Below are 27,441 nucleotides of genomic sequence, written 5' to 3'. Positions count from 1 at the left end.
TGCTTTTTGCATGTTAGGATTGCTGCAAACAGGATGTATCCAAAGGGCTGATTGAATCTGACATGGCATGGCTGGTCTAGACTAAAAGCATTACTGTCAGCTGATTATTATTAATCACCCTGGTATTCACATGCTGCATGGTGGTATACAGAGTGCTTCTATGTCCCCCGTATCTGGACTCTGAGAACTCTCTTTGTGCTAGTCTGTTCAGTGGGTTGCTGTGGGGCTACCCCATCTGCTGTCTGAGTGCTCTGAGGTCTGTTTGGTGGAGTCAAATAGTTTTGGAAGGACCTTGCTGAGACACTTTTCAGCAAAGCTGGCCAGTGGATGTCTTAGAGGATACATGCTTCTCTGCATGAGCACAGTAGCATAACTCAGTGCTTGATCCAGTTGGACGTAACCCATTTTTGGAGAAAATACCCGTAAATGAAGGTTCCCAGCTCCAGGATTGTGAAATCGAGCTAAAATGAAAGCAGCCTACTGCTACAAACCGCAATTCTCAGAAGAGTGCATTTGGCTCATGACTGGGAGGCTGCCAGGGTGGTTCTGGCCCAGTTCAGGGCTCACTGCGACTCTTGGAAACTCAGCTATCTTGCTTGCGGAAATTACAGTCCCCATGCCCTCCAAGTACAAAAATCACTGGTAGAGTCGTTTCAGAGACAAACGCCTAAATACTGCTTAAATCTCAGTGACTTGGTGGAGTTTTCTTCATGAAAATATAAATTCTCTTGTTAAGGGTCTCGGTGGGTTTGCCTCACAGAGAAATTGAAGGACCATTAATTAAGTGGGATAGCTGGTAAACACCTTTTTATGAGATGCACAAAATTTCCTGTTCTGTTAAAAAGAGGCTGTGGCATTCTGGTTGTGGGCTATTTTCTTGAGTTTTTTAATGTGAAGTTCTGGGAGGGACAATTCCTTCATTTTTAATAATAATGGAGGGTTACAAGTGTGACAGTGGAGTGGTTAGGCACGGCCGATGACTCCATGAAGCTCTTCAATTAACTACCTTTCTGTTATACACAGTATTGGCAGGGTAAGAGGATCAGAGAGTCTCCGAATGTGGATTTTACAAAAATTATCTATTTATTACCTTTAATCTGATATATATGTATATTTAAAAAGAATTTTGGGAGCAACATATCTTCCTAATTACTATGTGTTTAATTTTTGGTTTGGACACTACAATGAAACATTTGAATTTCGTTGTTTTAACCAACCCTAAGAGGAGACTACACCAGAAACACTAGTATTCGGTTGGGTAGGCCAACCTCCCTGTGAAATTTAAACTTTGTGGTAGATCAGCTATCCTAGAACAATTCGGAGTGGACTTACAGGTATTTCTGTATACACCTTTTGCCTCTTGACTTGTGCTGAATTGAAGTGGCTATTTAGTCTCCCATGATTTAAATGATATTACCTGACAAGTATCTAAAACTAGTACATAGGAAATATCCCTCTGAACCTTTTCAGCTCTTGGATGTACTTATTTTCCTCAAAAAAGAGCTTTTTTGTTGCCTCCTTTTTAATGGCATTTTTGCCAGTGGAAATTTCTCTAGGAGCTCTTATGCAATCATAGCAGCTGTTTATAACCTGGTTTGGGAAATTAATGAACTTGCATGATCTTGTGGTCAGTTAAGAATGCCTTAAGCAACTCAAAGAGTAAAGGATTTCTGACATTGCTATTTAGTGGGCCTTAACTCTTTAATCAACCCCCTTGTTTTTAATTGCCCACCCTTCCACAATGAAGTAAAAATTTTGAGTGCAAAATTGTTCTTGGAGAAGATAAAGAACATGGATTTTTGTGTTGGAAGAGTGCTAGCATTTTTTTTTAATCTCCTGGAAAAGGCATCATACTTCTTTCTTTATTTGAAAAGGCATAGAAGGCAGTGCATGTATTTCATTTAAAAATAGTATTTGGAAAAAATGCTAAAAAATATCACTTTGGTTCCAAGGTCAAGGAAGGTCAATCTGCTCTTAGTCTAATGGAATTTTTTTTTCTTAAAACCAAAACATTTTGCCAAATTGGCCCTTTTGAAATCATCTTATAAGCTGAGTTGGAATGGGGGATGGAGCCTGATACTGCTCTGATTTCTTCCTCTAGTCACTGGGTCTAACACATCAGCCAGAAAGTCTTTAATAACGTACACGATTCCCAGCCTTTAGTTTTCTGGCTCTAGAATTCTTGAGGTCCCAAATACTGGTGTCTCCCTCTGACAGACAGGAGCCACGCTGAACTCAAATCTCTATCCTAGATGCCATATGACAAGACGAGGCAGCGGCACTGGGCCCTCAGCTCGCAGCCGAGCACCCCTTTCTGCAGAAGCTTCCATGCCCTCTGCCCTCTCCCTTCTTCCACCCCTCCTGTGGATCTGATGAGCAGCCCGACCTCACTAAGAGGGTTTTCACAGTGTCTTTTCCCAATCCCTCCTCCCCTGCCCTCTTCCCACCTCCTCCTTTACCTCCAGGTAAGCTCGGGGGCCAGGACTCCTTTGAGAGCATAGAGAGCTACGATAGTTGTGACCGCCTCACGCAGTCCTGGAGCAGCCAGTCATCTTTCAACAGCCTGCAGCGAGTTCCCTCCTATGACAGCTTCGACTCAGAGGACTATCCCACCGCCCTGCCCAACCACAAGCCCAAGGGCACCTTCAAGGACTATGTGCGTGACCGTGCTGACCTCAACAAGGACAAGCCTGTCATTCCTGCTGCTGCCCTGGCTGGCTACACAGGTAGGCGCCCTCCTGGCACCTCCGCAGCCTCTGTGCGCGTTGCTGTGGGTGGGCTCAGCGGAAGGCACGGTGTGCATATTCCCAGCCTCTTTCTTTTTGTGGAGCGTGGGGAGAAGCAGACTCTAAGAGGTCTGGTCAGGCCCTCAAGCCACTCTGTGAATAGCCATTGAGTTTTGGAAGCAAACAGTATCCTTCTATCCCAGGGCATCATTTCCAAGAGTGGTAGGAAAAACATAGTTTGGAACTTTTTCCACATCTGGGGGAAGGGAACTATATTGATTTGGTGTTTCTGGGAACTGCCTAGTAGGCTAGCATCAAGGGACTTTTCTTAGCCTGCTCTTGGGAGGTCTTTCTAAACCAAACCAGCAACAGCATCTCAAAGGCGTCATTGAATGGGCTCCCCCCGAGCCTCTTCGATGGCAGCACGCTCATGGGGCAGTTCTTCAGTGGGAACAGCGCCCTCGTTACCCGAACTCCAGATCCTGGCCTATCTGGGAAACCCTTTTTTTTCACTTGTAGCTTTAGTATTGATTTTTTCTGGTGAAAGTTATGGTAGTGGTGAATACAGAAATATCATAGAGGAAGGAAGATGTATGTTGAGAGCATGGGGCTTTAATTGAGAATCTGGTAATAGAGCAAAACAATTCATTGTCCCAAGTGAGTGGTAGCATATAAGCTGCCTAACCTTGGAAGTGTTTGAAGAGTATATCTGAAAAATATCCAGGGAGCCCTAATGTGTTAATGATCGGATTCTTTCTGTACAATTGTAGTGATTCCTAAAAATTAGACATTGTGTTATAGGTGGAGCTTGTTTTAAGCTTTGATTGCTCAGCTGTGGTGTAGGCCTCTACGCTCTTATAATTTACTCCACCTTGGACTTGTCACCATGCAGGACCCCTTTGTGTAGGTGGAGACAAACAGCACAGTCTGTTTCTGTTGAGCTGTATGTCCGATCGTAAAAACACGCAATACCCTTACTCTTGCATCCATGAAGTCTCAGGTTTGTACCAAGAAAACTAGCTGACCTTTTGAGTCCTAACTCCAATGCTTAGAAAAATTACTTCTCCTTCCATGATCTGGAGCATGTCTTTTATGTTGCATTCCATGTAGCTCCTAGCAGTTCATTGCAGGAATAGGTGCTCAGGAGTTATGTCTTTGTTTCGAAGTAGGGCTAATATATATAAAGCCATGTGCTGGAAGGGAACTTAAAGGCCCTCTACTCTGTTCTTTCTACAGTAGCCCCCAAAGTCTTTGCTTGAATGTACTAGTGTGTGGGAATTTGCTACTTTTCTGGGGAGTCCTTCACCCTCTCCGCATAGCAGGCTATTAGAAAGTTTGCCATTTCCATGCATGACATCCAGATGAAGAAAACTGTATTAAGTCTATTTCGAGATGTACCAGAGTCTGGCTCCTGCATTACAGCTCCTTGGTGTTTTAAGAACTAGACTCCAGTTGGCTACACGGATGAAGGAGGGGAGAGTGCTGCTTTACTAGGAAGAGAAAGGGAAGGCTCAGGGAGCTCTGAAAGGACTGTGGCTTTGGAGGGGCGAGCATCTCTACCTGGCTGTGCTTGCTTCCACTCTGTGGTGCAGGGATAATTAGGCTCTGTTATTTGTCTGTGTACAATGGCCGTGTCCCTACCTTCTCCTCTACCCTACCTTCCAGTATCAAGTCCTTCACTTAGTTTCCCCGTATTAAGGGGAATCACCGTATAACCACCATCAGCATCTTTGGTCATAATTCTTCCAAGACAGTTTTCATCCTTCTCTCCTAGTTAGGTATGTGATTCTGAAAACTTTGCTAGTTAGGGCACTTTTGTAGATAATGAGATTAAGTAACCTGACTTTTAAGTTCTCAAGTTTGGGTTATGGCCAAAGAAAGCCTTACAGTTGAGGTCAGCCTTCATGGGATAAGATTCTGGTAAGGATCCGTGGCTATACCATGAAAGGTCTGGAAGTTCTAGAAATGGTGAAGGCCTGATCGCCACCTCCGAAATCAACTCCTCTGAGAGTATGACATGTGTGAGTTACTGGATTTCCCATGTGGGAGAAGCCTGCATAGCTAGAAGTCTACGAGAGTGACCCAAAGGATTTTGGCTCAGAGGATACCGTGCCAAGAATTAATTTGAGAGTTGAGGAATAATTCCAAGCATCCCAGTTTCAAGGACAGAAGGAAAGGGATGAATTGGAAGGTCTAAAACCGAGCAATGAGTGTGAAGCAAAAATTAGGGACACGAAGTGCCATCAAGGTAGCCAAAATCAAAATGCTGCCTCTAAGTCTTCTCTGGTAATGCCAACTCAGAGCCAGACACAGGTGTATCCAAAGCTCTTTCCAGCTCAAGTACAAGTATGTCCTGGAGGTCTGAGTTATAGTGATGTTACCCTTTATTGTTTTTAATAGGCGCTCTTTAAAACATTCCTCCCCTCCCTCCCTCCCTCCTTCCATCCCTCCCTCTTTCTCTCTCTTTCTAAGAGAAACATTCAATGAGTAGAAGAAAAGGGAGGGCAACCCTCAAAGGTCTCAAAGACTAAAGTAATTTAAATTAAACGCCATTTTTAAATCATCTCGGCGCTCGGTGGTTTCTCCCTTATAAATGGGGTCTAACTTTTCATATTCTCTCAAATGCTGGTGAGAACAATATAGCCCAGAAAACAGAAGTCCCCTGTGCTGCCTCCCAGCTCCAACACACTGGGTGATTTTAGGCAAATTTCTCTTGTACCTTTTGCTACTTTTAGTGAAGTAGAAGTGTTCATCCTTATCTTGGTGGTAGGAGATGTGTGAAAATGTAATTGAACTGAATCAATTAATTAAACAAATGAGTGCTAGACATCGTGCTAGACACAGGGGGGGAAAACTCAGTTGCAACAAATCAATCATTTCAGCAAATGTTTCCCAGCACGTGCTGAGTGCAGATAAGTGCTAGTAGCCCTTAGGATGCACTGTCTTGTCAAGTTCAAGATCTTATAATTGTCCTTAGATTTGACCTGGATTTTCTTGTGGCTGTGGTCTGAATGAAGGTCAGGATTTGTCAGGCAGGTGGGGTACACCCCAAATTTTGGTGGCTTTTTTCCTGTGCTCAGTGCCTGGTGAGTATCTCCTGCCCACTCTGCAAACTGATTCTGTGTGGTGCTTCCCTTGCTTGCACACCCTCACTGTGGCCCCTTAACATTTCAGGTGCATACCTAGGAAGGGGGAGGGGATGAAGCATACATATCCGGCCCCCTCTGCCACCTAAGTGCACGTGGTGGCTGGAGTTCTTATAAATGCATCTCTGACTTAATGCAGACATGTTAAGATAAGCTGCAGTTGGGAAAAATACTTTGGAAAGTAGATATAATTGCCTAAGTGTTGCAAAACTTTGTTGCATCTAAAACTTACACCTGTTTTCTATCTCAAGTTCTGCCCTCTTTTTTTGTCTGTTCCCTAAAAACTCCATTGCACCAGAACATGTGTGGCTACAGAGTAGAGCACTTTACCTTCACATCGCTGGTCCTTGGCCTGAAGTAAAGGGTGTGTGCAGAGATTGTCTGAGGTGTGAAGGGAATCATTTTCCTGCCATTACACTAGGAGCCTAAGTCTTTATCCATCTCACCTTCAAAGGAATACATTTTACTTCTTTATATGATGTCTTAGTTACTGCACTGTAAGTGTGGAAATCAGTTAGAAACTGAATTTTCACATTCTCTTGCACAGTTACATTCTTCCTCCAAAGATAAGAAAATTGCATCAACCTTCCCTGGGCTCCCATGGCAACTTGTTAAATTAGGTCAAGATGCGGGGGCAGATAACATGGCTTGAAAGCCTGCCTGTTAGCTGAGTTAAGAATACATCAAATGCAATGCTGGCTTCCGCCAAAATGCACCTTCTTACCTTACTGTGAACTGCTTACGGTTATCAAACTGATACAATCAGAAAGCTCCATTTTCTCTTGTTCGGAGATGCATTATGAACCCCATCTAATTAGAAAACTCTCTGAGAGAAGTGGCCCAGTGTTTTCTATCTATTTGATAGGCCTAAGCAAAATGCTTTCCTGACCCTTAAGAGACACAGGCTTCTCTGGTTTTCTTTTTCAGTTTCAGTAGGTATAGAATAATATACTGGATTGTCTAATTGGATGCACCCTTCCTCTCTGTCCCTCTGGCCCATTTTATAGATGATGAAACTGAGGCCCAAAGAATGACTTATTGAGGACCATGTAATTGCAGTCTGTACAGAAGGTTCTTCCCAAACTGAATCTTAAGTGCCAGATGTCTCACCTGAATCCAAAATCTTCCTCCATATTAAGGAGTGAGCATCTCAGTTGCTAATTAATACTGCTTGTTGCTAATGACTACTGTATGTATGTGGGTTAGGAGTATTTAGGGGAGGTAGTGCTAGCCTTTGGCTCCAGTGTAGAATTACTGGTCTGTAAATCACCTTTATCAAACTTCATTCCAGATTGCCAGACATTGCCACAGATCAGCAATCCATTCCCATCACATCTGCAGTTGTTAATAAGCTGGCATGGTGGTAATGCTCCTGAAGTCAGTGACCACGTGTAGCCCCACACTTCAGGTTGCAATCTTGAATGAAGTGGTTTGGGTCATTGTTTTCATCTTGGAGCCTGAAAAAAAGCTAAGCTTTGAACCCTCTTAACTGTCACAAAATTATGTTTTATAGTGCTGTGCAGATTTGTGAATGTATTGTCCCTCAGTTTCCTTAAGGCTAATTTGGGACTTTCTGGAATTCAACTTCCAAATATTTTTGTGTGACATGTCACAAAAAAGAGGTAGCAGTCTTGTAGGAAATAAAAAGCCCCATACATTCCCCTTGTAGGTCCTCAACTTGCTTCTGGCCTGAAATAAATCTTGTTGCCGTTTTGTAGGTGGCATTAGAGCCAGTCGAAAGTCACACAATAAGAAAGTCCCTGGGCCAAGCCCAGAACCTTGGTGTTCTGGCTCATAGTTGAGCTTTAGGGTTCAGTAACCCAAAGCTAGGGCTAAGGCATGTTTTTGAAAATAAACAACCTCACTGCAGAAGGAAGTGCTTCAGAACCCTTCAATTCAGAATGAAACCTGAGATTTGGCAGCATTACCTGAAATCACAGTTTTCTGAAGGAAAGCAGGGTTGCAAAATGATCTCGGTGTGCTGGGGTACAAACAACTGAGGACACTTTTGGTATGAGCTTAAGTTACTGATAAGGAAAGGGGAAAGGGGCCACCCAAGCTAATTAGTAGTGCAGTGTGACTTTGTGCAGAAGAAGATTTTAAAAATTCTAAATCCATGTTATTAGGAACAGCATGGAACTTTTTAACGAGGGGGGATCTATTACCCGAGCCAGACTCTCTGTTTTTGGTGTAAGACTGTGTGAATGGACTTGGGTCTAGAAGAACCCTTGTTGGCATGAGCATAGAAGTCTGGTACCCATTTTGTGCAGTGGCTCTCTTTTCAGGGGGCCCTGACATTCTTTGGGCCAGGCAAAGCTGGCGCTGGCCTGTGGGCTGGAAAAAATCAGTCTCAACATAGAGCCTCCTTGGACGGCTGCTGAATGGACAGGAGGTTTAAGCTTAGGGAGAAGAAAGGCAGCGATGGGGAGTGTCTTCCCTTTATCTCAGAAGCCCCTGGGATCAGCAGGTTCCTGGGCTCAGGAAACCAGACAGACCCCCTCAGCCTGAACAGACCCTTGCTGCCAGCCAGCTTCTCAGAAGCTGGGAGGGATTCTGATTCTCTGCTGTGTTGACAGTGGGTCCATAAGGGGTACATGGCATGCACGGTTTGGGGGTCTCACCAAAGCGATGAGTTAACATGCTGGTCAGTTATGAGATTGATGGGAAAACACACGCTGGAGCTTGGAGGAGGAAAACTCCTGAAAGATGTGACCTGGATGGGAGGTGGAGTCTCTTTCTGTTGCTTGCTTCGCTGTTTCACTGCTTCTGCCTTCTTAACTGATTGGCTTCTGGACAGATTTTGTTAATCATCTGCCGTCGGTAGAAAAAGATCACAAGGTGGGAGGAATCACCCTCGCTATGAATTTTTTTTTTCTAAATGCCTTTTAAAAATGTGGAAAGTGGACGTTCCCTGTTTCCCCTGGTTCCTTTGAAGGCCGCAACTGGCTGAACTGCCTCCCTGCTTTGATTCAGTTACAGGAGTACGTTGCAAGCTATCTTTGGGGCAGAAGAGGCTCATTCCTACTTTATAAAATGTATCTCAGACCCTGAAGCTGTTTACAGCTCTCTGAGACCTAGTGGGTGCCTGGATTTTGGATGGCAGGGGAGTCACACATTGCCCCCTCTTTTCTGGGCCGGCCCCCTGCCTGTTGTAGAGGTGTCTCTGGGTCTCACCTTTTTTGGGTCGCTGTTTCTTTAACAAGTGATGGAACTGGGTGGTTCTGGAATTGCACTCTGCCTCCAGTTTGAAGCTCCACCTTTTTGTCTTTGAAGTAACATGTTTCCACTGAGCAGAATTCAGCCAGCATGCTGCTGAGGCATCCACGCAAGTTCTCCTTGCCTTTCAACAACAGGCCCTGGAAACTCCCCGTAGCTTCTGTTGGGAAAGGCCCTGCCAGATGTGCCTCCTTTCGTCCTGTGGCATCTCTCTTTTCCCTGGACTGCATTCCCTGCTCTGGAGGAGCAATGGTTCCTCAGAGTGGAGACTCAGTTTAAGAGAGGCCATACCCCTCCTTGTCCTCCCTGTGAGGACGTTCCTGTGACGCCTGCAGGTGGATGGTGGTCAGCCTCCCGTCTGTCACTTGGGTTTGCCCTTCAGATGTAAGTCCAGGTTACACCCATGAGAGGGGGACCATCCAGGCTGTTTAACCACTGGTTATATTTCATGTAGGGGTTCAGAGCATGGACTTAGGAGCCAGTCCAGGCTGAGCGTGTTCCAGCTTTTCCAGTGGCCAACTGTGTGACCTTGGGCAAACTAATATCTCTGTGCCTCAGTTTTCTTATCTGCAAAATGGTAATAATTATAGGATTGTTGTGAGAATTGAGTGGTTTATGGAAAGCACCCATAAACAAGGCTAGGTCCATGAGAAGTGCTCTCTAGGTTCTAGTTGTTTTACCACTGTTTCATATTATTCTCCAGCCTTTTGTCTTTCCAATATAATTCTGCATTCCTTTGGTCAGGGGCAGTGCATTTTACTTATAGAACTCTGTTCCTGGCAGTGTCTTGGGGTACAACAGATATTTAATATCAGATTTGGTCACTTTAGTTATTCAGCTCAACCTGCATATGTGTTAAGCCCCTACATTGTGCCTGACAGTTACATATTAAATTTTTGTTTAACTGTCATCAGCAACCACACAAGGAGTTTCTGTTGTTCTTATTGTACAAATGAGAGAGTTGAGGTTCAGAGGAGAAAGAGTCTAGCTCAGAGTCACACAGCAAGCAACAAAGATGCTTGTCAAAGTTTTCCACAATGGCAGACAGTTAGTAGGAAAATGTCCACTCTTCATGGACATGTTAGGGTATTGGTTTGGCTCTGAGAAGTACATGTTAAGACATGGTTAGACTTGCAAGAAATGAATTGGCAGGAGGACATCTCTGAGGGATGAAGTGGGAGGGAACAAGAGAAGGCAGTGGAGTCTTCAGACCATGCTGCAGTTGTCACCTGGGAAAGGAGAGCGGGCAGGAAGGGATTTGGGCAGGAAGAGCCTCTAACCACAGCTCACTTCCAAAGATGCTTTGGCCGGGCTGACGGGGCATCCTTGCGTCACAGTTGCCCAGTGGAGAGCTCTGCATCGCCAAGGAACTGGCCTGCTGCCCAACTGTGCGTGGTGCCTGGCTGGAGCAGCCCCCAGGGAGCGTGGCCTTGGTGGGGACGGGGGAATCCAGTCAGTCATGCTCCCAGCAGAAGGATGGGAGAGGCATGTTGTCACGGCTGCCATGGGTGGTGTGACCTCCTCATCATACAGGCTGACAAATCGGGGATGTCACATAGGCCAGTGCAGCTCTTCTGTCTGGCTGGTTGTGTTGCAGGCCTCAGACCATGTCCCAGTGCTCCTGGCGGCCTAGGATAGGCTCCTGAGCAGGCTGTATATTGTTGATACTAAGTAACCCAACTGCATTGTGTCGTGTGTGACTCACGTCTCCCTGAGAGATAATGAGAGTGAAAGTTCTCCTAAGGTGAGTGAATGTGAAAGTTTTCACTCTGGAGGGAGGCTGGGACCGGCTTGGCTGGAGAGGCGCTCAGGGCCCAGCATGTGGAGGTGGTTGACATTCAGACCCAGGGTGGGTGCAGTTTCTTGTGAAGGCCCCAAGGCTGGGTTCCCGTCCTTTCTTCTTTAAAGGCGTAGGTAGGACGTTTTCAGCTCTCATCACATTGTGGTGGAACAAAGTGTTTCTTCTGCTCCCTCTGTGCTGTTAATATTCTATTTTGTTTCTCAACCCCATCTGGCCACAGTGCCTTCCAGGTGAGGGGTGTTCAGAAATTATTTGCTAGATAAGTGCTTGAAAACTTCAGTGCTCAAATGATCACGGGGACTGTAGTTCACCTCCCTAAGAATCCTAATAGGTTTAACTAGTCATTTAACTCATCCTTGATATGCAGGGGCAGCTACCCCAAGGATAAAAGAAATTCCAGACATGGTGTTCAGAATCTGCTGAGAAAAGGCACCAGCTTCCGACTTAGCAATTCCTGTTTTCTAATCCTCATTGGCAACTATATCTTCCTCCTTGTTACCTAGATTCTTAGGAAGGCATTTTCTTTAGACATTTACATTGATGAAAAAAAGCATTTCTTTGGTTTCTAACACATTTCTCACCCCACACCCTCAAATCCAAACCCAACCTATTTCTGGTGATTTCTTAAAACAATCAGTTACCTAGAAGACATCAGGAGGAAAAAACTCTAAAGAAACCCACTTCCTGACCTGAGTCTCACTGGCTCTCCATCCAGGTTTGCGTCTGAGTGGCATGTTGAACATGGTTAGACAAGAGTTCTTGGGTTTAGAGGAAAGAGGTGGCTGCATTTGAGTACAGGCTGCCCCTTTAAGCAGGAACAGTCCCCTTTGTCCCACAGCCACCCTCGCACATGTGTGCTTGAACACTTGCAGGTGTGAGGAACCCAAGCAAAATCAAGGGTCTTCCCTCCATACGCGGAAGTGTGTAACTGTCTTGTTTCAGGTCCAGTGCAGACTTGTCTATGGTCCTCCCTGCATCTGTCCCCCATAGGGCAACCCAGTGACCCGTCGCCAGACCCCTGGGCTAGCTGCCCAGCCCATCTTGGATGCTGATGGCTGGACAAGACTCTTTGCTTACCTGCTTAATGCAGCAGTTAATGCTGATGGGATCTGGCTCTAGGGACAAACTACTGACCTCTGTGGGGAATGTGCCTCTCTCGTGGTCTGTCCTACATCATAATTAGGTGGATTGTGCTTGGTGAAGAAGAAGCATAAATGATAAGGGAGAAAAGGCGCATTGTGGGAAAGAGGATCTAAGTCTGTCTGTGGCCATGATTTCCCCAAACCATAAATGCCTGTGATACTTTCACTTGCAAAACAGTGTGTGCATCTGCTCTTTTTTGTGTCGGGCCTGCTTTGAATTAGAGCAAGAGGGTCAGAGTTATCAGTAACTTTAAAAAATCAAAACTTGTTACTCTCATTATAATATTTAAAAGATTTTAGATTTATATGCTTTAACCTTTGTGTTAGTCCCCAACTTTCTCCTTTTTTGAAGTTGCTGTATAAAAGGCCAGTTTAATTCTTGGAGGAGTAATTGAATTTTACCTGATGTTTTGCCATGTTCCATTTTTTTTTCTTTAATTCCATCTTCTTTTCTTGTCTTGCTTTGAACAGCCTGCAGTCAAAATATATTTTCTGCATACTTCCACTGCTGTATTTTATGTTGTTCTCAAACTTTTCTGCACTGTGACCTCTTCTTTTTAGAGACTTAATTTACATCTCTATAAAGTAGGGAGGAGCAGGGATAACTCTCTCCAGTTAGGGATGGGAAAACTAAAGCCCAGAGAGATGAAATGAGTTGTGTAACACCAGGCAGTGAATCAGGGAGGAACTGGGATCAAAGCCCTGGAAGCTTGACTCCTTGTTCTGAGTATTCCCTCAGGCATATATATATTTTAATTTTATAGGATACTATCTGCTGTCAGATCTCAGTTGCTAACTGCCTGGCATAATTCTTGTTGGTGTTTTTAATTTTTTGAAATGATTCCTCCTTTCTTTCGGTCTCATGTGTTACAGACATGGATTTGACATCAAAGGCTCTTTCTAACTGATTTGAGAGCTGTTTTTTAGTTTGTTTCCATTGTTAGAGACTGGCTATTTCAACACTAAATAAATGCACGTTCATGAAGTTATTGTCCATCCTTCTGTTCATGAAGTGTGTGTTCCAAGCACCTGTTAGAATGTTCTCTGTGGCGATGAGTTCAGTTATTAGAACTTCTTATCCCCATTTGCTGCCCTTGAGTTACTGATACAGGAACATACGCATAAAACCTACTGACTCTATAGTGGTTCATTAAACCAAGGCACTGTTACAAATGGCCCATAGATGGATCGTGTTGCCGATGAGGAGAGACTGGATCAGGGTGGGAGCCAAAGAAGGGCATTGCTCAGAAGAAACAGGAAAAGGCACCTGTAGACATAAAGCCAAGCCAAAGTATAAAGTGGTCCCTACCTTCCTTTTGTTTGGAAAAGCTTCCCAATGCCCTGGTTGCCATACAACCCAGCAATATGATCTCTTGAAATGTTCATTGTCAGGCAGAAGACGTGTGCACCGTCAGGTTGGGTTTGGTCCAGAGGGCAAGAAACTGTCAGGATGTTTCTGTTTAATTTGTCATTGATCTTCCTTTCATAAGGACTTAATAGAAATGGAGAGATTTTGGAATCTTTAGTGCATGATAATTTAGAAGGGGGTTGATAGGGAGGGCTGATGCTTAGACTCTGGGGTTGCCCCCTGCACCCCCCAGAGGGGCGCCCCTACAGTAGTATAATGGTAGGAAGATACACTTGTGAACAGATGGGTCATTTCTGGATTCGAGTGTTCTGTTTTTGCCATCATCGTTTGGCTGTGGGTAGAGACACCTGGGTGGAAGGGAGGGACCAGCCAGTCCCTTTCCTCTGTTTAAGGACCACCTGCCAGATGTGTGCCCTCAGAGCAGAGTCAGCCCTGTTGGAGGGCGACCAAGCATGAGAGTTTCATAGGTTAAAATAAATGTGGTGTCCTGCCCACACTGGGAGGTATTTGATTTGACTTTGAGAGTTGAGGTGAAGAGATTAGCTTCTCAAAGTAACAAATTAATCCCCAAAGGACAGGAGGTGTGGTCCTTTTTATTTTGGGGAGCATGTTGATGAAACATAGCTGGGAGTCACCCATATTGATTAGCCCTAAATATAGTTTAATAGAGAGAAGCAGTTTGGGTGGCTTCCTAAATCCTTACACCTTGCTTCAGAGGCAGATTGTTTCAGTAACACAGTTCGGTGAATGTTTACTGTCAGAGACCAGACACTGTGTCTGGCACTGAGGCCCTGTCCCAGGTTGTGGAGCATGGCAGTGGAAAGACACAGCCCTGCCCTTGGAGCATATATTCTAGTGATGAGAGAGAGGGCATAGAGCAATTCCTCAGAGTTGGCTTTGGTGTCAGGAAACCAAGGGGAGTTCTGCCCGAGAGAGGGACTGCCCCGGCCTGTCCTCCGTCGGCATGGACGACACCTATATGCCAGCCTCCCACCGCAGCACAGATGGCAGAGTGAACACTCGCAGTTGAAACGAAGAGGAAAAGCTGAAGTCTAGCCTTGAACCCGATTCACTTGCAATGAGTTCTTGCTAGTGGGGGTGGGCACCCTCCAAGCCTAGAAAATGAGGAGAAAGATACTGACAAGTAGCCAAACAGCAAGGATTCTTAGCAAGAGAATCTTACTGAAATTTCCTCCCAGCCACTGCTCTGTGCTCCCTTAATGCTCACTTCTCAGACTCAGAAAGGGAGCGAAAAAGCAGGGGATTTTTAATAGCCAGCCTTCATTAAGGTAGAGGGTGGGCCTTCCAGTTCCTAGACGAGGAGATGGACTTAAAACATAAGCAAAATGAGTAGAAATTTACTTGGAGCTTTGCCTTAAAAAAAAAAAAAATGAGATTGTAGCCTTGGATGTGAAGCGTCTCGAGGGCCCCTCTTGAGGGACGCACCCTTGTGTGATTTGCCCTGCTGGCCTGGGTCCCATCCGGGTACCTGATACTTCTGAGGTTGTACCATGTCCTTCAAATCAGGACTCTCAGTGTTGTACCAAGAAGTGTCCTCTTACCCAGAAGCTGAGAAGAACAAAGCACTTAGAGGAAATTCCCCTGCTCTAGGATGGAGCAGACGGCAGGGGGTGTGGAGGCCCAGTGAGGGGTGGGGGGCTTGTCTGTGGTTTACCCTCCCTCCCGCCCTTCTTTGGAGCAAGACTTCCTTCTAACAGGGACCCCTCTGTTGTTGTGGCTGAGAGCTTCGACTTGAGGAGCATAGTTTCCCAGTGATACCACCAGATTCCTGATGTGTGACACCCCAGGGCAGCGTGGTGAAGGACGCTGTTGACTGCTTTGTGGCCCCCAGACAGGGACACCATTGTGAGTCACATTTAGTATGTGAGCCCCCCCTCCCCATGACGGGCACTATTCTTAGTACCATTCTCTGCTCCCTGGGACAGAGGTCACTGGGACCACAGTCCAGTTGGGTGGGTGGATGGGCTGGGCCCGGGGATGAGAGGAGGCGCATGGAGGCCGGAGGAAGAGACTTGATAGCTTTAGGATGTATCAGAACAAGGGCGAGGATGCAGCCCTGCAGCCCTGGGGACTGGGCAGACCTTCCGCTAAGCAGCAGAGAAACATCCTTTGGGGGACTACGACCGGGAGCGCCAGGCTCATTTTGGTGTTTCAACAAGTCCGGGACATAAGCAGTTCCATGGGCCTGGCCTGGGATGTTGCTGGCCGGCCTTTGTAGCCAGTGTGTGTTCCGGCCCAGGACCACCTCCACTCGCTCTGCTTCCATGTGGCCCAGATCGCCCTTCCAGGCCTGAAGTGCAGGCCCGACGCTGCGGGAGCAGGCTCCTGTGTCAGGCCGGCCAGGGAGCGGGCCCACCCGAGGCCAGCATGCCTGCCCTGACCCAGTGTTACTGGCTGGGGCGGTAATCCATGACCTTCCCGTTCCTGTTGCTCCCCACAACTAAAAGGGCAGTTCAGGAGTTTGCAGAAAGGTCCCAGGGACAAAGGAATCCTTAGGAGGATACATGGAAGCTTTTCATTTGCTACCAAAATGTAGGCTTTCTGAAGGGTGAACAGCGACTTTCAGGCAACCCGGAGCGAGAGAGCACCGCCGTCCACCCTGGGTGGGCCCCCAGGATGGCTCCTCAGGCCCTGGGGGAAGGACACTTGAGCTGACACACCACTGTTTTGACTTGCCTGGTGTGAAGCTAACCAGAGACATTTCTCCCATTCAGGCATCTGGGTTTTGCATTTATGCCCCCTCTTCCCATGGGTCTAAATAGAAAAAGAGAGAGCCCTGCTTTTAGGACCTGCGCTCCCAGGTCCCGAATTTCAGTTTTATATTCCTTACAAACAAAGGTAAACTCACAATGAGAAAGAAAAAAAAGTAACCCATAGTCAGACTGACTCTGCCTGTGTCCATATATACAGCATCAGGGGTCAGATACACACAGGGAGGCCTGGAGCCAGGCAGAGAGCCCGCAACGCTGACGTGCAGTTTGGGAAATGACGGTGGCAGGAAAAACAGCAGTAATAATTCTGTCTGAGATTTTTTCCTCTATCAGCTGGTTCCAGCGACATGAGTTGGAAGTCCCGTTCTCTGCTTCCTGGCCACCGAGTCCTAAGGGCCAGAGCCTCTTGGACTTTCCTCTTCGGCACTGGGCGTGTGCTCCCCGCTCCCCGGCCAGGGAGAAGAAGCCCTTTGCTCTGTGCCCTTTCCTCAGCTTGGTATGATCAGCCCCCCACTCCCCATAGAGGTTTTAAGAGAGTGTGAGAGAGGGTTCAGTGTAAACAGTGGTGGGAGAAATGAGGAAGTAACAGCCTAACAGCTGCCCTGGGGGACCTGGATGATTGGGCTGGAAATGTCACCTGTGCAGGTGGGTGTCCGTCAGGGGCACTAGTGTCAGACAGTCGGGAGGCTCACTGGCTATCCAGTGTCCTGTGGCTGCCGCGATGAAGAGGTGTCTTTTACAAGCCAAGCCCTTCAACTAGATGTCAGCCTCTGGGTTGGTCTTGTTTAGGGGCAGTGCAGTGTTGAGATGAAGAATTTAGGGGTCAGACTCCACTCCTGATCTCAGTGGCCTTGGACAAGGCCAGTGGACACAGCCACGCAGCGTATCAGCTTTCTCAGCTGTAGAGTGTGGTACACACACATATAACAGTATTATCTGCCCCATGGAGTTACTGTGAGGAATCAATGAGATGAGTAGAGAGCATTACACACACAGTCTGCTTCATCGTAAGCGTGCAATAACTCATAGCTCTTGTTTGCACTTTTCTCCGCCAGGGGTCTTAAAGCGACTCCTCTCTCTGTCTTATGTCTGTGAGTGATCTTGACCCAGCAGAGCCCAAGGTTCATTGACACAGTTTTGGGGTAGTTGATTTTTCTTTATATGTCTCTCTTCAGGGGCTTGTTGGATGTATAACCGTTTTGTACTTTTTAGGAAATCTGTTACGTCACACATATTCTTGCACCTGCCTTTTCTTCATTTTTCGCCTCCGGAAATCCCATAGCATTTCTTAATGGAGACTTGTTCTTACTTCTGCCCATCAGGATGGCTTCTCAGTGGATTCCTCATGTAATGTCGCCTTTAGTCCCCTGGGCCCAGACAGGGAGTGGTAGCTGGTGACTTTAACCAAGCTCCCAAGAAAGCTACACATGTCTGCGTTGTATAAACGGTTTATTAACAAGGAGTAGAAACTGAAGGGGGCAAGGATTTACTGTTAACACTGTGCGCTGTTTCTTTGGATGTTCATTTATTTTGTAGGCATTCCCCAAATCATTTTATTCTAGAGTGTGTCTAAGGTTTTTCTTGCAAGATGGTTTTCGAGAGCTCAGGCGCTTTCTTGGAGGGATGAGGTAGATTCCATTTTCCATATTTAGCTTGGCATGTGCTGAGGAGGTGTGCTGGAGACCACCCGGGACACAGTGGCTGGAGGAGCGCCTCCTGTGGTGGCCCAGTGATGGTGCACGTCAGTGGCAGTTTCCCTGGTGTGTGGAGTCGAAAGGCCTGGGCCCTAGACCCAGCGCCACCAGGTCTAACTGTGCCCTGTAGTAAAGTCACATCGCTTTGCTGAGCACCTTTTGTTGCACCAGTAGGATTCAATAGTATGACTGCTTGTGCCTCACTGTAGAGGAGGATGAGGACTGGATTTTAGGAACAAGCAATATGATGCATGTGAACACACCTTGCAGAGGTATAAGATACCACAAGAGATTGTCCTGATTGGTCATAAAGGACATTTCTTTTTTAGATTGAGGACAACCTAGAGCTTGTTTCCTATTGAATCTCAGTTTACTTTAGATCGGACAAATTGAAACTCAGGTTAAGGATTAGAGCATTGCAAAGTCAATTGTTTCTATATGAGTTAGAGCATCCTAGGCTTCCTTCGTCTCCACGCACTGGGTCTTTCCCAGTCCCACCCTGTCCAGGTTGCCTGTGACATGGTATTATAAGGTACAAGGTAGACATAGAAAGGGCAGCATGGACGACTGAACCTTATTTGTCTCTGGCTACCCCCATAGATGAGGTGTAGGACTCACTGGCAGCATTGACATTTCTGAGTGGAAAGTTATCTTAAAACGAAATCTATGTAGTATAAATCCTTTAGCTTATGATAAATTGCCTATCAGAGCATGTTGGGCTTTCCAGAACTAAGATCTTGGCGTTATTGATGGCTAATACAAGAGAACACTGTACGCGCGTGTGTGTGTGAGTTAGAATATACTGAACAGTATTCTTCAGAATTCCTGAGACAGCCCTCCCTAATCCCTGGGGGTTCCCTGGGTGGGAGTTAATCCCTCACAAACTGATGAAGCTCTCCTTCCTCAGTTTGGGTGCCTGCTTGTCAGTGGCCTGGGAGGATGGGATGGTGGTGGGCAGGGATATTAAAACATGATGATGGAAACAACATCTAGCTTCTGTTTCCTTGTTAGATGCCCCAGGGTAGTGACCTCACTGGCGAAGCAGGGCCCAAAGGTCCCCGGCTCTGGAGAAGTGCTTATGAGCTTCGGCTTCTGATTGGAAGTAGCAAGGACATCCTTAATTAACACCTTTATTACTCCTTAAGGCAGAAATAATGATATAGTTTTTGAAGGCACAAAAGATAATGTTGCCTTACAACATCTCAGAGGATAGATCCAGTATTTTCCTTCTAGTGTTTGCATAGCAATAAAAAGGGACTGACCCTTAAAGTCAACCAAAGTAATATTGGTAAGACAATGGTATGTTGTATTTAATTCTTTTTTTTTTGATGGGAAGTTATTCACCTTTCTGTCTATTGAAGCTAACCCAACATACGTGTTTATATGTCACCTTCATTTTCTTCTGGCTAGAGGGACAAAGAGAGGAGGGAAGAGGGAGAGGGAGGGTTGGATAATGGGATTAGTTGCTGCGAGTGTGAACATCTGGTGTGATGATTCCCCATGGCTTGTGTCTCCAGGCAGTGGACCAATCCAGCTGTGGCAGTTTCTTCTGGAATTACTCACTGATAAATCCTGTCAGTCTTTTATCAGCTGGACAGGAGATGGCTGGGAATTCAAGCTTTCCGACCCAGATGAGGTAAGGAGGGCGTGCCTTGGGAGAGCCAGGGTGAGCCCTGGAGAGGACTGTGTGGGCCTGGACGACGTTTCCTAGGATTTCAATCCTAGCTCTGCTCTTGCCTGTACGACTTCGAGCAAGTGTATACAGCCCGTCTGAGCCTTAATATTCATCACTTGGAAAAACAGAGAAAGTATCTGTATCGCCCATTTGTTTCCCAGGATTAGTTGATATGATGCACATGAAATGCATAGCACACAGCAGCCCTTCATGAATTGGAGTTGCCTTCTCTGACTTAGCATGTGTCCGGGCTCCATGGCTCTGTGAATCTGAACAGGGTCAGACAATTCAGGGGGCCTTGGAAGATTGATACAACATGTTCATTAGTTCATTCTTTTATTCAACAAATGCTTGCTTATTGAGGGGCTGCTTTGTGTCATGCCCAGTTCTGAGGATAATAAACAGTGAACAAGAGACAGCATCTCTGTTCTGGCAGACATGAGAAGATACTGTGCCTCAGTACAGAAAACATGCTTCCTATTGATGAAAGGCAGGTATAATTGCAGGGCATGGTTGTAGCTCAGCTCTCCTCCAGTCCCTCACATTAAATGTCATGATTTCAAAGCAAGGATATTCTACAAATAATATAGGAAAAGAAGGGAGGGTATAGTGTTTCTTTTCTTTTTTTTCCCAATATCAGATACTTTAACTCCATTGCATAGAAGTTCAAGGTCATTGTGTTTTCATTAACTTAAAGAATCCACTTGACTGCCATCCTTGCCCAACTCTTGAAAACTAAAATTCAGAAGAGACAGGCCAGAAAAATATGTTCCATGTACATGAATCTCTAACCATCTTACTTGAACGTCATGGGTCACCATGAATGAATGGGTGCAGGATATAAACATGTCTATTCAAATCATCCTGTATATTTTGACTCCTCCTCCTTTCTATTTTTTACTTTTTCATTTCAGGTGGCCAGGAGATGGGGAAAAAGGAAAAATAAACCGAAAATGAATTATGAGAAACTGAGCCGTGGCCTACGCTACTATTATGACAAAAACATCATCCACAAGACGGCAGGTAAACGCTATGTGTACCGCTTTGTGTGTGACCTGCAGAGCCTGCTGGGATACACACCTGAGGAACTCCATGCCATGCTGGACGTCAAGCCCGATGCTGACGAGTGATGGACACCAGAGGGCTCGGGGGAAACTCTGCTGAGACATTTCAAAGAACAACCGCGTCGGTCGGACTCTTTATTTTTAATGGTTATTCTATTTTTAATTTTCCAGAACTCATTTTTTACATTCAGGGGTGGGAGCTAAGTGAGCTGCAGCTATAATCGTGCACAGTTGGATAAAGAGAGCCAGGACTTGCGGGGTGGGTGGGACAAGAAATTCTCGAGCAAATTTTCTGGAGCAGGAGAACGAGAAGGGTTTGCTTAGAAGCTTGAAGAATCTGGCCTAAGGGAGGATGAGACCAATGTGTCCAGTCATTTAAAATAACCATCCAGGAAAAAAAAAATGTGTCTTGATTTATGGTCTAATAGGAAAAGAAATTGACCCATTAGGAGTCATGGGACCAATGAAAGGCAATTAGTTTGCTTTTGATTTTAGGTCTGGGAGGACAAAAACAAGGAAGGTGGGATAAAACATTTTGTTTGGGGGATGCTCTAAAAACCAAGGACTATTCACTTTTTACTCTATTTTCGAAACAAAGATGGACTTCAGTGGGGAAGGGCCAACACTGTTTTTGTGTTAAAACTTACTTTATTAAAATTTGTGCCAGTATTTTTTTTTTCTTAAAAATCGTCGTAAGCTCTAAGGTGGTCTCAGTATCGTAGTATCATGAAAGTTTGTTTTTATTTGCCGGCTGAGGATTCTGTCACAGTGCAAGAAAACTGTTTATATAGACCCCACTGGAAATGCAAAGTGCTGTCACTGAGATGGGGGATCCCATATTCATGTGACTTATATATGAAGGAAAATCTAATGCTGATTCGGGTACAAGGGAACTGTACATGTGACTTTAATCTATGATTAAAAAAAAAAAATTATTATCACACCCCTCTACTTACTTGTCATTAGTGGATTCTCGGGGTTTGTACTTTACCTTGAGCCAAGAAGCATTAAGTCTTTGAACTGAATGTATTTTGCAGCCCTGGTTTTGGACCACAGTAAATGTAGGAGCACTGTTGAAGTCATGGAAAGGAGGTCAAAGGAGGAAGATTCAACTGTTTCTTTATTGGTTCTACACCTGCAACCTGTGTGACTTGGAACAAAAGCTGTATGACTGGGCATTACCCCTCAGGGCTTAAGAAATTAGTCCTGAACACATGTCATTCCAAACTAATGCTCTACACTTTCTCCTTTATGTCTTATTTTCCCAGCAGCCCACATGTATTGCTTTTCCCCCATTGTTATTCAGTAAGAGAAATGTACACTTTCTGATGGGTTAGTCAGAGAGTAACTGCAGACATGACATGAGTTAAAGAGCATCTGATCAAGCTATTCAGACTTACTGGGTTTGCAGAGAGATGGAAATTAAGGGAACCTTTAAGTATAATGTGGCTTGGCTGTCTTTGGGAGGAGAAATGCAGGGCTTTCTTTTGAAGAATTTAAGCCAGTTGAGCAGGGTGTTGGGTTAAGACTGTGTAGGTAGAGAGAATAGTGCAAATGCTATTAGGGTCCATGCCTCTTGGCATGGGGTAAGTGAAGGTCAGTAATTGCAGAAGAGAGGCATAACTTGAAGGCAGAGGGCACAAGAAAAGGAGCCCGAGTGAAGAAAATAAGGTGGTGATTTGAATATATTTTTAGTTTCCCCAAACTATACAGACTTAGTAAACTGAGGCAACTGTGAGGGATAATAATGAAAACAGGGTTAGGGGTCATGGGGGCAACATCTACCTAGTGAGGAAAAGTGTCTAATACAACTATAATCACCCCCACCATATAGATTCCTGATTGAAAAGAGGGATGGCTTTATGGACTTGAGTGAAAGAGGTGAAGAAACATTTAAGATGGACTTCCCAGGGCTGGCTCTTCTTGGGCTTTCACTGAGAAACTGGAAGTACTACCTACCTTCTGGAATCATGTCTTCAAGGAAGTGGTTTGTTTACACCCAGGTCCTCCTGCAGATCCTGAATTATCAGGGACTGAGCTCTGTGATTCATGAGTTTCCTCAGACTGATAAATCGGAGCATGCACTTGGAAAGCAGAGACAGAATCAGCCCAGCTGTGTATTTTGATCTTCCGGATGCAGGTGCCTTAATGAAGCTCTCGAAATATTTTAGGAGCTGCTCAGGGAGTGTTAGGCAGAACTGTTGAACTACATTGTTTTCTCTTAGATTATGTGTTCTTTGTTGGGCACTGGCAAAGGGGCACTTGTGTGTGTGTGTGTGAGTGTGTGTGTATGTTTGCAGACATGCAAAACTGCAGCTGAGGTAATACCTGGATTTTCTAGTTAATTCTTTCCACATTTCATTCATGGGCAAGAGTAGGACCAAGGCAGGGCATCGGTCATTGCTTGCTGTTTGCAACCAGGAATAAAATGACTTTCTTAACTCATCAACCTTTTCTTTTAAATTTATGCTGAAAACTCCCCATGTGTGAGTGTGTCTAAACTCCTGCAATAATTCCATAGCAGATAAGATACAAAAAAGTGCCTCCTCATGCTCCTCAGCCTGCTTGTTTGCAAAGATGCCTCTCTTTAGGTCCACCATTTTCAGTATTTGTAGATAGCTTATTAAGACAGTTTTGTCGATCTGGCCAGATGCTTTTTCTCCTTCTGTCCAAAGGCCAGAGACCATCCCAGGAAGAGTGGTGGGTGGTTTATACACTGGAAATGTAGCAGAATTGTTGCATTTGTGCTTTTTAAAAACACATGTTAACTTCAGAGGAAGGATGGGCAAATCTGGTTTAGCTGGGTGAAACCTTTGTTTTCCAAGAGATGCCCTCACCTCTGGGTTTTGGCTGTAGGGTTCAGAGTCAACTTTTGTTCCTTTCTCCATTCAGGGGAGGGACTTCCCTACACAGAGCCCTGGCTTTGTGGTTTTGGGGACTGGAGGTGGCATTCAAAGATCAGATGTCCTTTTCCTCACTTTGGAGATGAACACTCTGGGTTTTAGAGCATTAACCTGCCTAATCTTCATGGTGAAATTACACCTTCTCTATTCTAGACATGCTGTGCATGCTGCTTTCTCTGTTGGGGTCTATATAAATGTGTTGAGCTCATACCTACATTCCAAAGAATTGTCAAGGAATCATAAATATATGTATACGTATACATATATAAAATATATATTAAAATGAAATTATCTCTATCAGGAATACTGCCTCAGTTATTGAACTTTTTTTAAGAATAGTTTTGTTTTGTTTTTTTTAAGCTGAGAAGTATAGGTGTGAAAAAGATGTTATATTGTGTTTGACTATTTTCCAACTTGTATTTTCATATAATTTATATTTTTTAAAAGCTGAAAATTTAAAAGCAAGATGAAAAAAGGAAAAGCAGGTGCTTTTTAAAAATCAGAACTGAGGTAGCTTAGAGATGTAGCGATGTTAAGTGTCTTATGTGTTTTTTTTTTAAACAAAAAAATTTCTTACGGGGGAGTCTTTCATTTGTTTATTTTAGTAGCTGATGCTGGCACATCATTTTGCTGGAGAGTTTTTTATATACTGTAGCCTGATTTCATATTGTATTTTAAACTGTGTGAGATTAAAACAAAGAAATTCATTCCTAACAACATGGGTTTGGCTCAGTCCTTTCTTGCCTGGCGCATGTGTGAAAGCAGGACAGATTCACCGGCCAGAGACAAGCACAGGAGGAGTGCCCTGCAGCCTTGCTGACGTCAGTATCTCAGAACCAATGCAGATGAAGATTTCCCAGTAAAGTGAGAACAGTAATGACAATCTAAGGGACTATAATCTTATACCCCAATCAGTGAATACATGGTGTCACCCTTTGTGGAATGTCCCTGGCCTTACATTACCTCATTATGTCCATGTCTGAAAGGCTAAGAACCTTGTCAAGAAAATTTTTAATGACTCAACAGATAAACATTTGACTTCAGCTAGGTAAAGTTCCTGATATGGACACAGGAAGTTGAGCATCTCTAGTCAATCCTTGTACAGAAACAGTATTCTTGCTTCATCTTCTGGTTCTAATTCTGTGCCAATTTGGACCCATCACATCCATCTCCTCGGCCCCAACTCTTTCATTGGGGCTGAAAATTGGGAATGATAATATCTGTCAGAACCCCCAGCAGCCTGTGCTATAAATAAAATTATATTTACAAGTGCTTTGGGGAGGAGGGCTTAGGAACACATCCTGCATGGTATGTTTCTCTTGTTGAAACTGTAGAAGGTGGATGTTTTTAATTAACACCAGCGTTTGCAACATGAATCCCAACTCACAGCTGGAAAGAGAATTTTTGCTGAATTGTTCACAAAAGAGAGCTCTGTTTTTGGAAAATCTGTTTCTTCAGGCCTGGAGCTTGAGGTTTGCTGAGTGCACGTTAAACACCGACTGTGTGGTCTAGTGGTCAGGGAGCTGGGCTCCTGCAAAGAGGGCGCTGGATCCTACGTCCAAGTCAAGCCACCTCCACTCAGTGGGAGACTTTGGGAAGATGGCTTGAGGTCTTTATATATTTTTTAGTCGTCAGGGGCAAACCTGGGCAAAGCCACAATTCCTGTGCCAAGCAGAGACACATCCAGGCCATTTTCCCCCTGAATAAACAGGATACACAAAACAGGTTTCTGCCTCGGTCAAGGATTTAGTTATAGAGAGCTTTCCTTCAGCACCCAAGTATCTGATTTAATGCTGACCAGGTTGAAAGAAACAAGATATGCTTGAATGAAATCACTTAGACCCCTGACTGTTTCTCCACCTAAGAGCCAGAGTTTAGAGGTGAGCTTTCAGACAACTGGGTGCTGGTCCTGCCTCTCCTGGTACAGCTGAGACCACCATACTGAAGCCTGGGGGGTGGGAGCTGGGAGGGAGGTTATAGCTTCTAAAACACCTGTAGGGTTTGGGGGCAGGGGTTGGGGTGAAAATAGAAGGAGACCCGGGGGAAAGAGTATTTGGAAAGAAGCAGGTGGTCAAAAATCTATAGATCTGGCAGGCCTTCAGGAAAGAGCTCCTGGGAGGAGTTCTGGCTGCCACCGCCGTGGCTTTGGAGCAGTCTATAGGCCCCATGCCAAACAAACAACACCTGCCCCCAGGGCTTTCCTATAATGAAGAAAAACTATTTTAACCTAAAAAGGGGGATGACTGAGATTTGTAACATGGGTAAAAGGAGGCCGGCAATGTAGGCTGGATGTGACACACGGGGGACTGTGGGCTGGCTCTGTGCCACAGAGATGTTCAGTCCGGCCTACACAGCATTGGACTCGCGTGTGCAGTTCTCGTGCATGGTGTGCACAGTAAGGCCATGGTGTGGTCCTTAGTTCTGGCATTCCTTCAGACGCCAAGTGGAAGATGCCCCCTGGAGAGATGAAGACGACTTTCCCATTTTTGTCTCTAGTAGGTCAGCCTCACCCATTCACATTCCAGCTTAGTCGCTGTAGAGTTTGAGTTTGTGACCCCTGTGAAGATAGCTATCCACATTCCATGTTTACTTGGCATGAAGCTCATTTTATTCTAGAACCTACAGGGGAAGAGAGCACAGCAGGTCATCAGGTTTATCAACACCATCTCACTTTTAAGCCCACGTTCTTTCCATTACGCCACGTTGCCACCCAACAAGTCTGAAAGGTCCCCTTGGACGATGCTGGCTAATGGCCCTCCATCCACGGGAGCCACAGCCCTGGTTACTAAGAACTGCACTTCATACACCACATACCAGACAAGGACAGTCTTCTTTGAATAGGGAAGTTTTCTTCTTCCACAACCCTGTTTTCTGACCCCTGCTTTTCCCCAGTGGCTGCGCTGGGAAGGTGGTGTGTGATGCAGTTTCAGTTGTACGGAGCCTTTATCTAGCTCAGAGAGAGGGCTCCTTGACCTTCTGGGTAGCTGACCGTTGCCATTTTATGGGTATTATTGGCTCAGCTTGCTGCTGTTGATCATACCCGACCCTTGGGCATCTCTCCATGCTGTGAGAATCCTCACCTAGGAACAACAAATGACAGAAGACAGAAGCACTTTTCTGGCACCTCTAGCAATGAGGCAGGGATTTAAGGAGTCGATAACATTAGGTGTTGATCAATTGGTGATTGCAGTTGAGGGAAAAAAATTGTTGAGAACTCAGAACTCCAAATTAGGGAGTAAGGTGTCTCTGACCTCTCTTGCACCTTGGCCAGTGCTAGTTCCTGTTTGATCCAATGTCCCAGTGCCTTTCTCTTTTTCCATTTTCCTGGAAAATATTCCTATCCTGGGAAAGCCAGTTTCGTTCTGTTGCCTGGCCTATCTCAGTGTGCTGACGCCCAACGTGAGATAGCGGCAACACTAGGCGATCAACAATAACCAGGTCTTGTGACATGCTGCACAATCCCCAAGCCCTTCAGAGTTTACAGTCCTGTCCCTAATCTCCCATCCCTGCCGTTCAGGCTCTAGTGCTCTCTCAGCCACAGCATTTTTAGAGAGCTTTGGCGTCAGGTCAGCTCTGTTCACGCCATGTGATACCATGTGGAGGACCACGGAGGTTTTCAGCAGCCACTTGTAGGAATCACTGAGGGTCAAGAGACAGCCACTACCTTCTCCCCCACCCATTCCACTCTGTTAGACTGAGCCACTGGCTTGGGGCAGAAGCAAGCTATTTTTAATTTTTCTACAGGCAGATCAGGAAATTTCAGCTGTGACTCTTCCTATACCCTTTCAAGGGCTGTCCCCCAGATGTGCCTGGAAATTGCAAGTGACTTGAGGGGGTGGCAGCAGTCTCCACTGGCTGGAAAACTGATGATGACTCTTGGCTTTGATCTGGGATTGCCTTTTTGAGGCAAGAATATTCCAGATGCTAGAAGGAGAGACGGGACTGAGGTCTACATAAAGGCTTTGGTAATTGT

The 27,441-nt window shown here is 45.4% G+C and overlaps 1 protein-coding gene across 7 annotated transcripts in view; it reads left to right on the top strand.

The window, feature by feature from the left end:
* The window catches only part of ETS1 (ETS proto-oncogene 1, transcription factor), a 125,091-nt gene extending 100,906 nt beyond the window's left edge, over positions 1-24,185 (top strand). For 5 of the 7 annotated variants that reach the window (XM_057491036.1, XM_057491038.1, XM_036930010.2 and 2 more), the window contains 3 exons: positions 2,466-2,726; positions 19,344-19,462; positions 20,416-24,185. In XM_057491036.1, coding sequence (XP_057347019.1) covers positions 2,466-2,726; positions 19,344-19,462; positions 20,416-20,631 — 596 coding nt within the window. In that variant the 3' untranslated portion in view covers positions 20,632-24,185. The remainder of the gene's footprint in view (positions 1-2,465; positions 2,727-19,343; positions 19,463-20,415) is intronic. The other 2 variants (XM_057491039.1, XM_036930012.2) reach the window with 1 other exon arrangement.
* The last annotated feature ends 3,256 nt before the right edge of the window (positions 24,186-27,441 follow it).

The sequence above is a fragment of the Manis pentadactyla genome, chromosome 13 (genome assembly GCF_030020395.1).
Source record: "Manis pentadactyla isolate mManPen7 chromosome 13, mManPen7.hap1, whole genome shotgun sequence".
Classification (NCBI taxonomy): domain Eukaryota; kingdom Metazoa; phylum Chordata; class Mammalia; order Pholidota; family Manidae; genus Manis; species Manis pentadactyla.
This window is presented reverse-complemented; position numbering and strand designations above follow the sequence as displayed.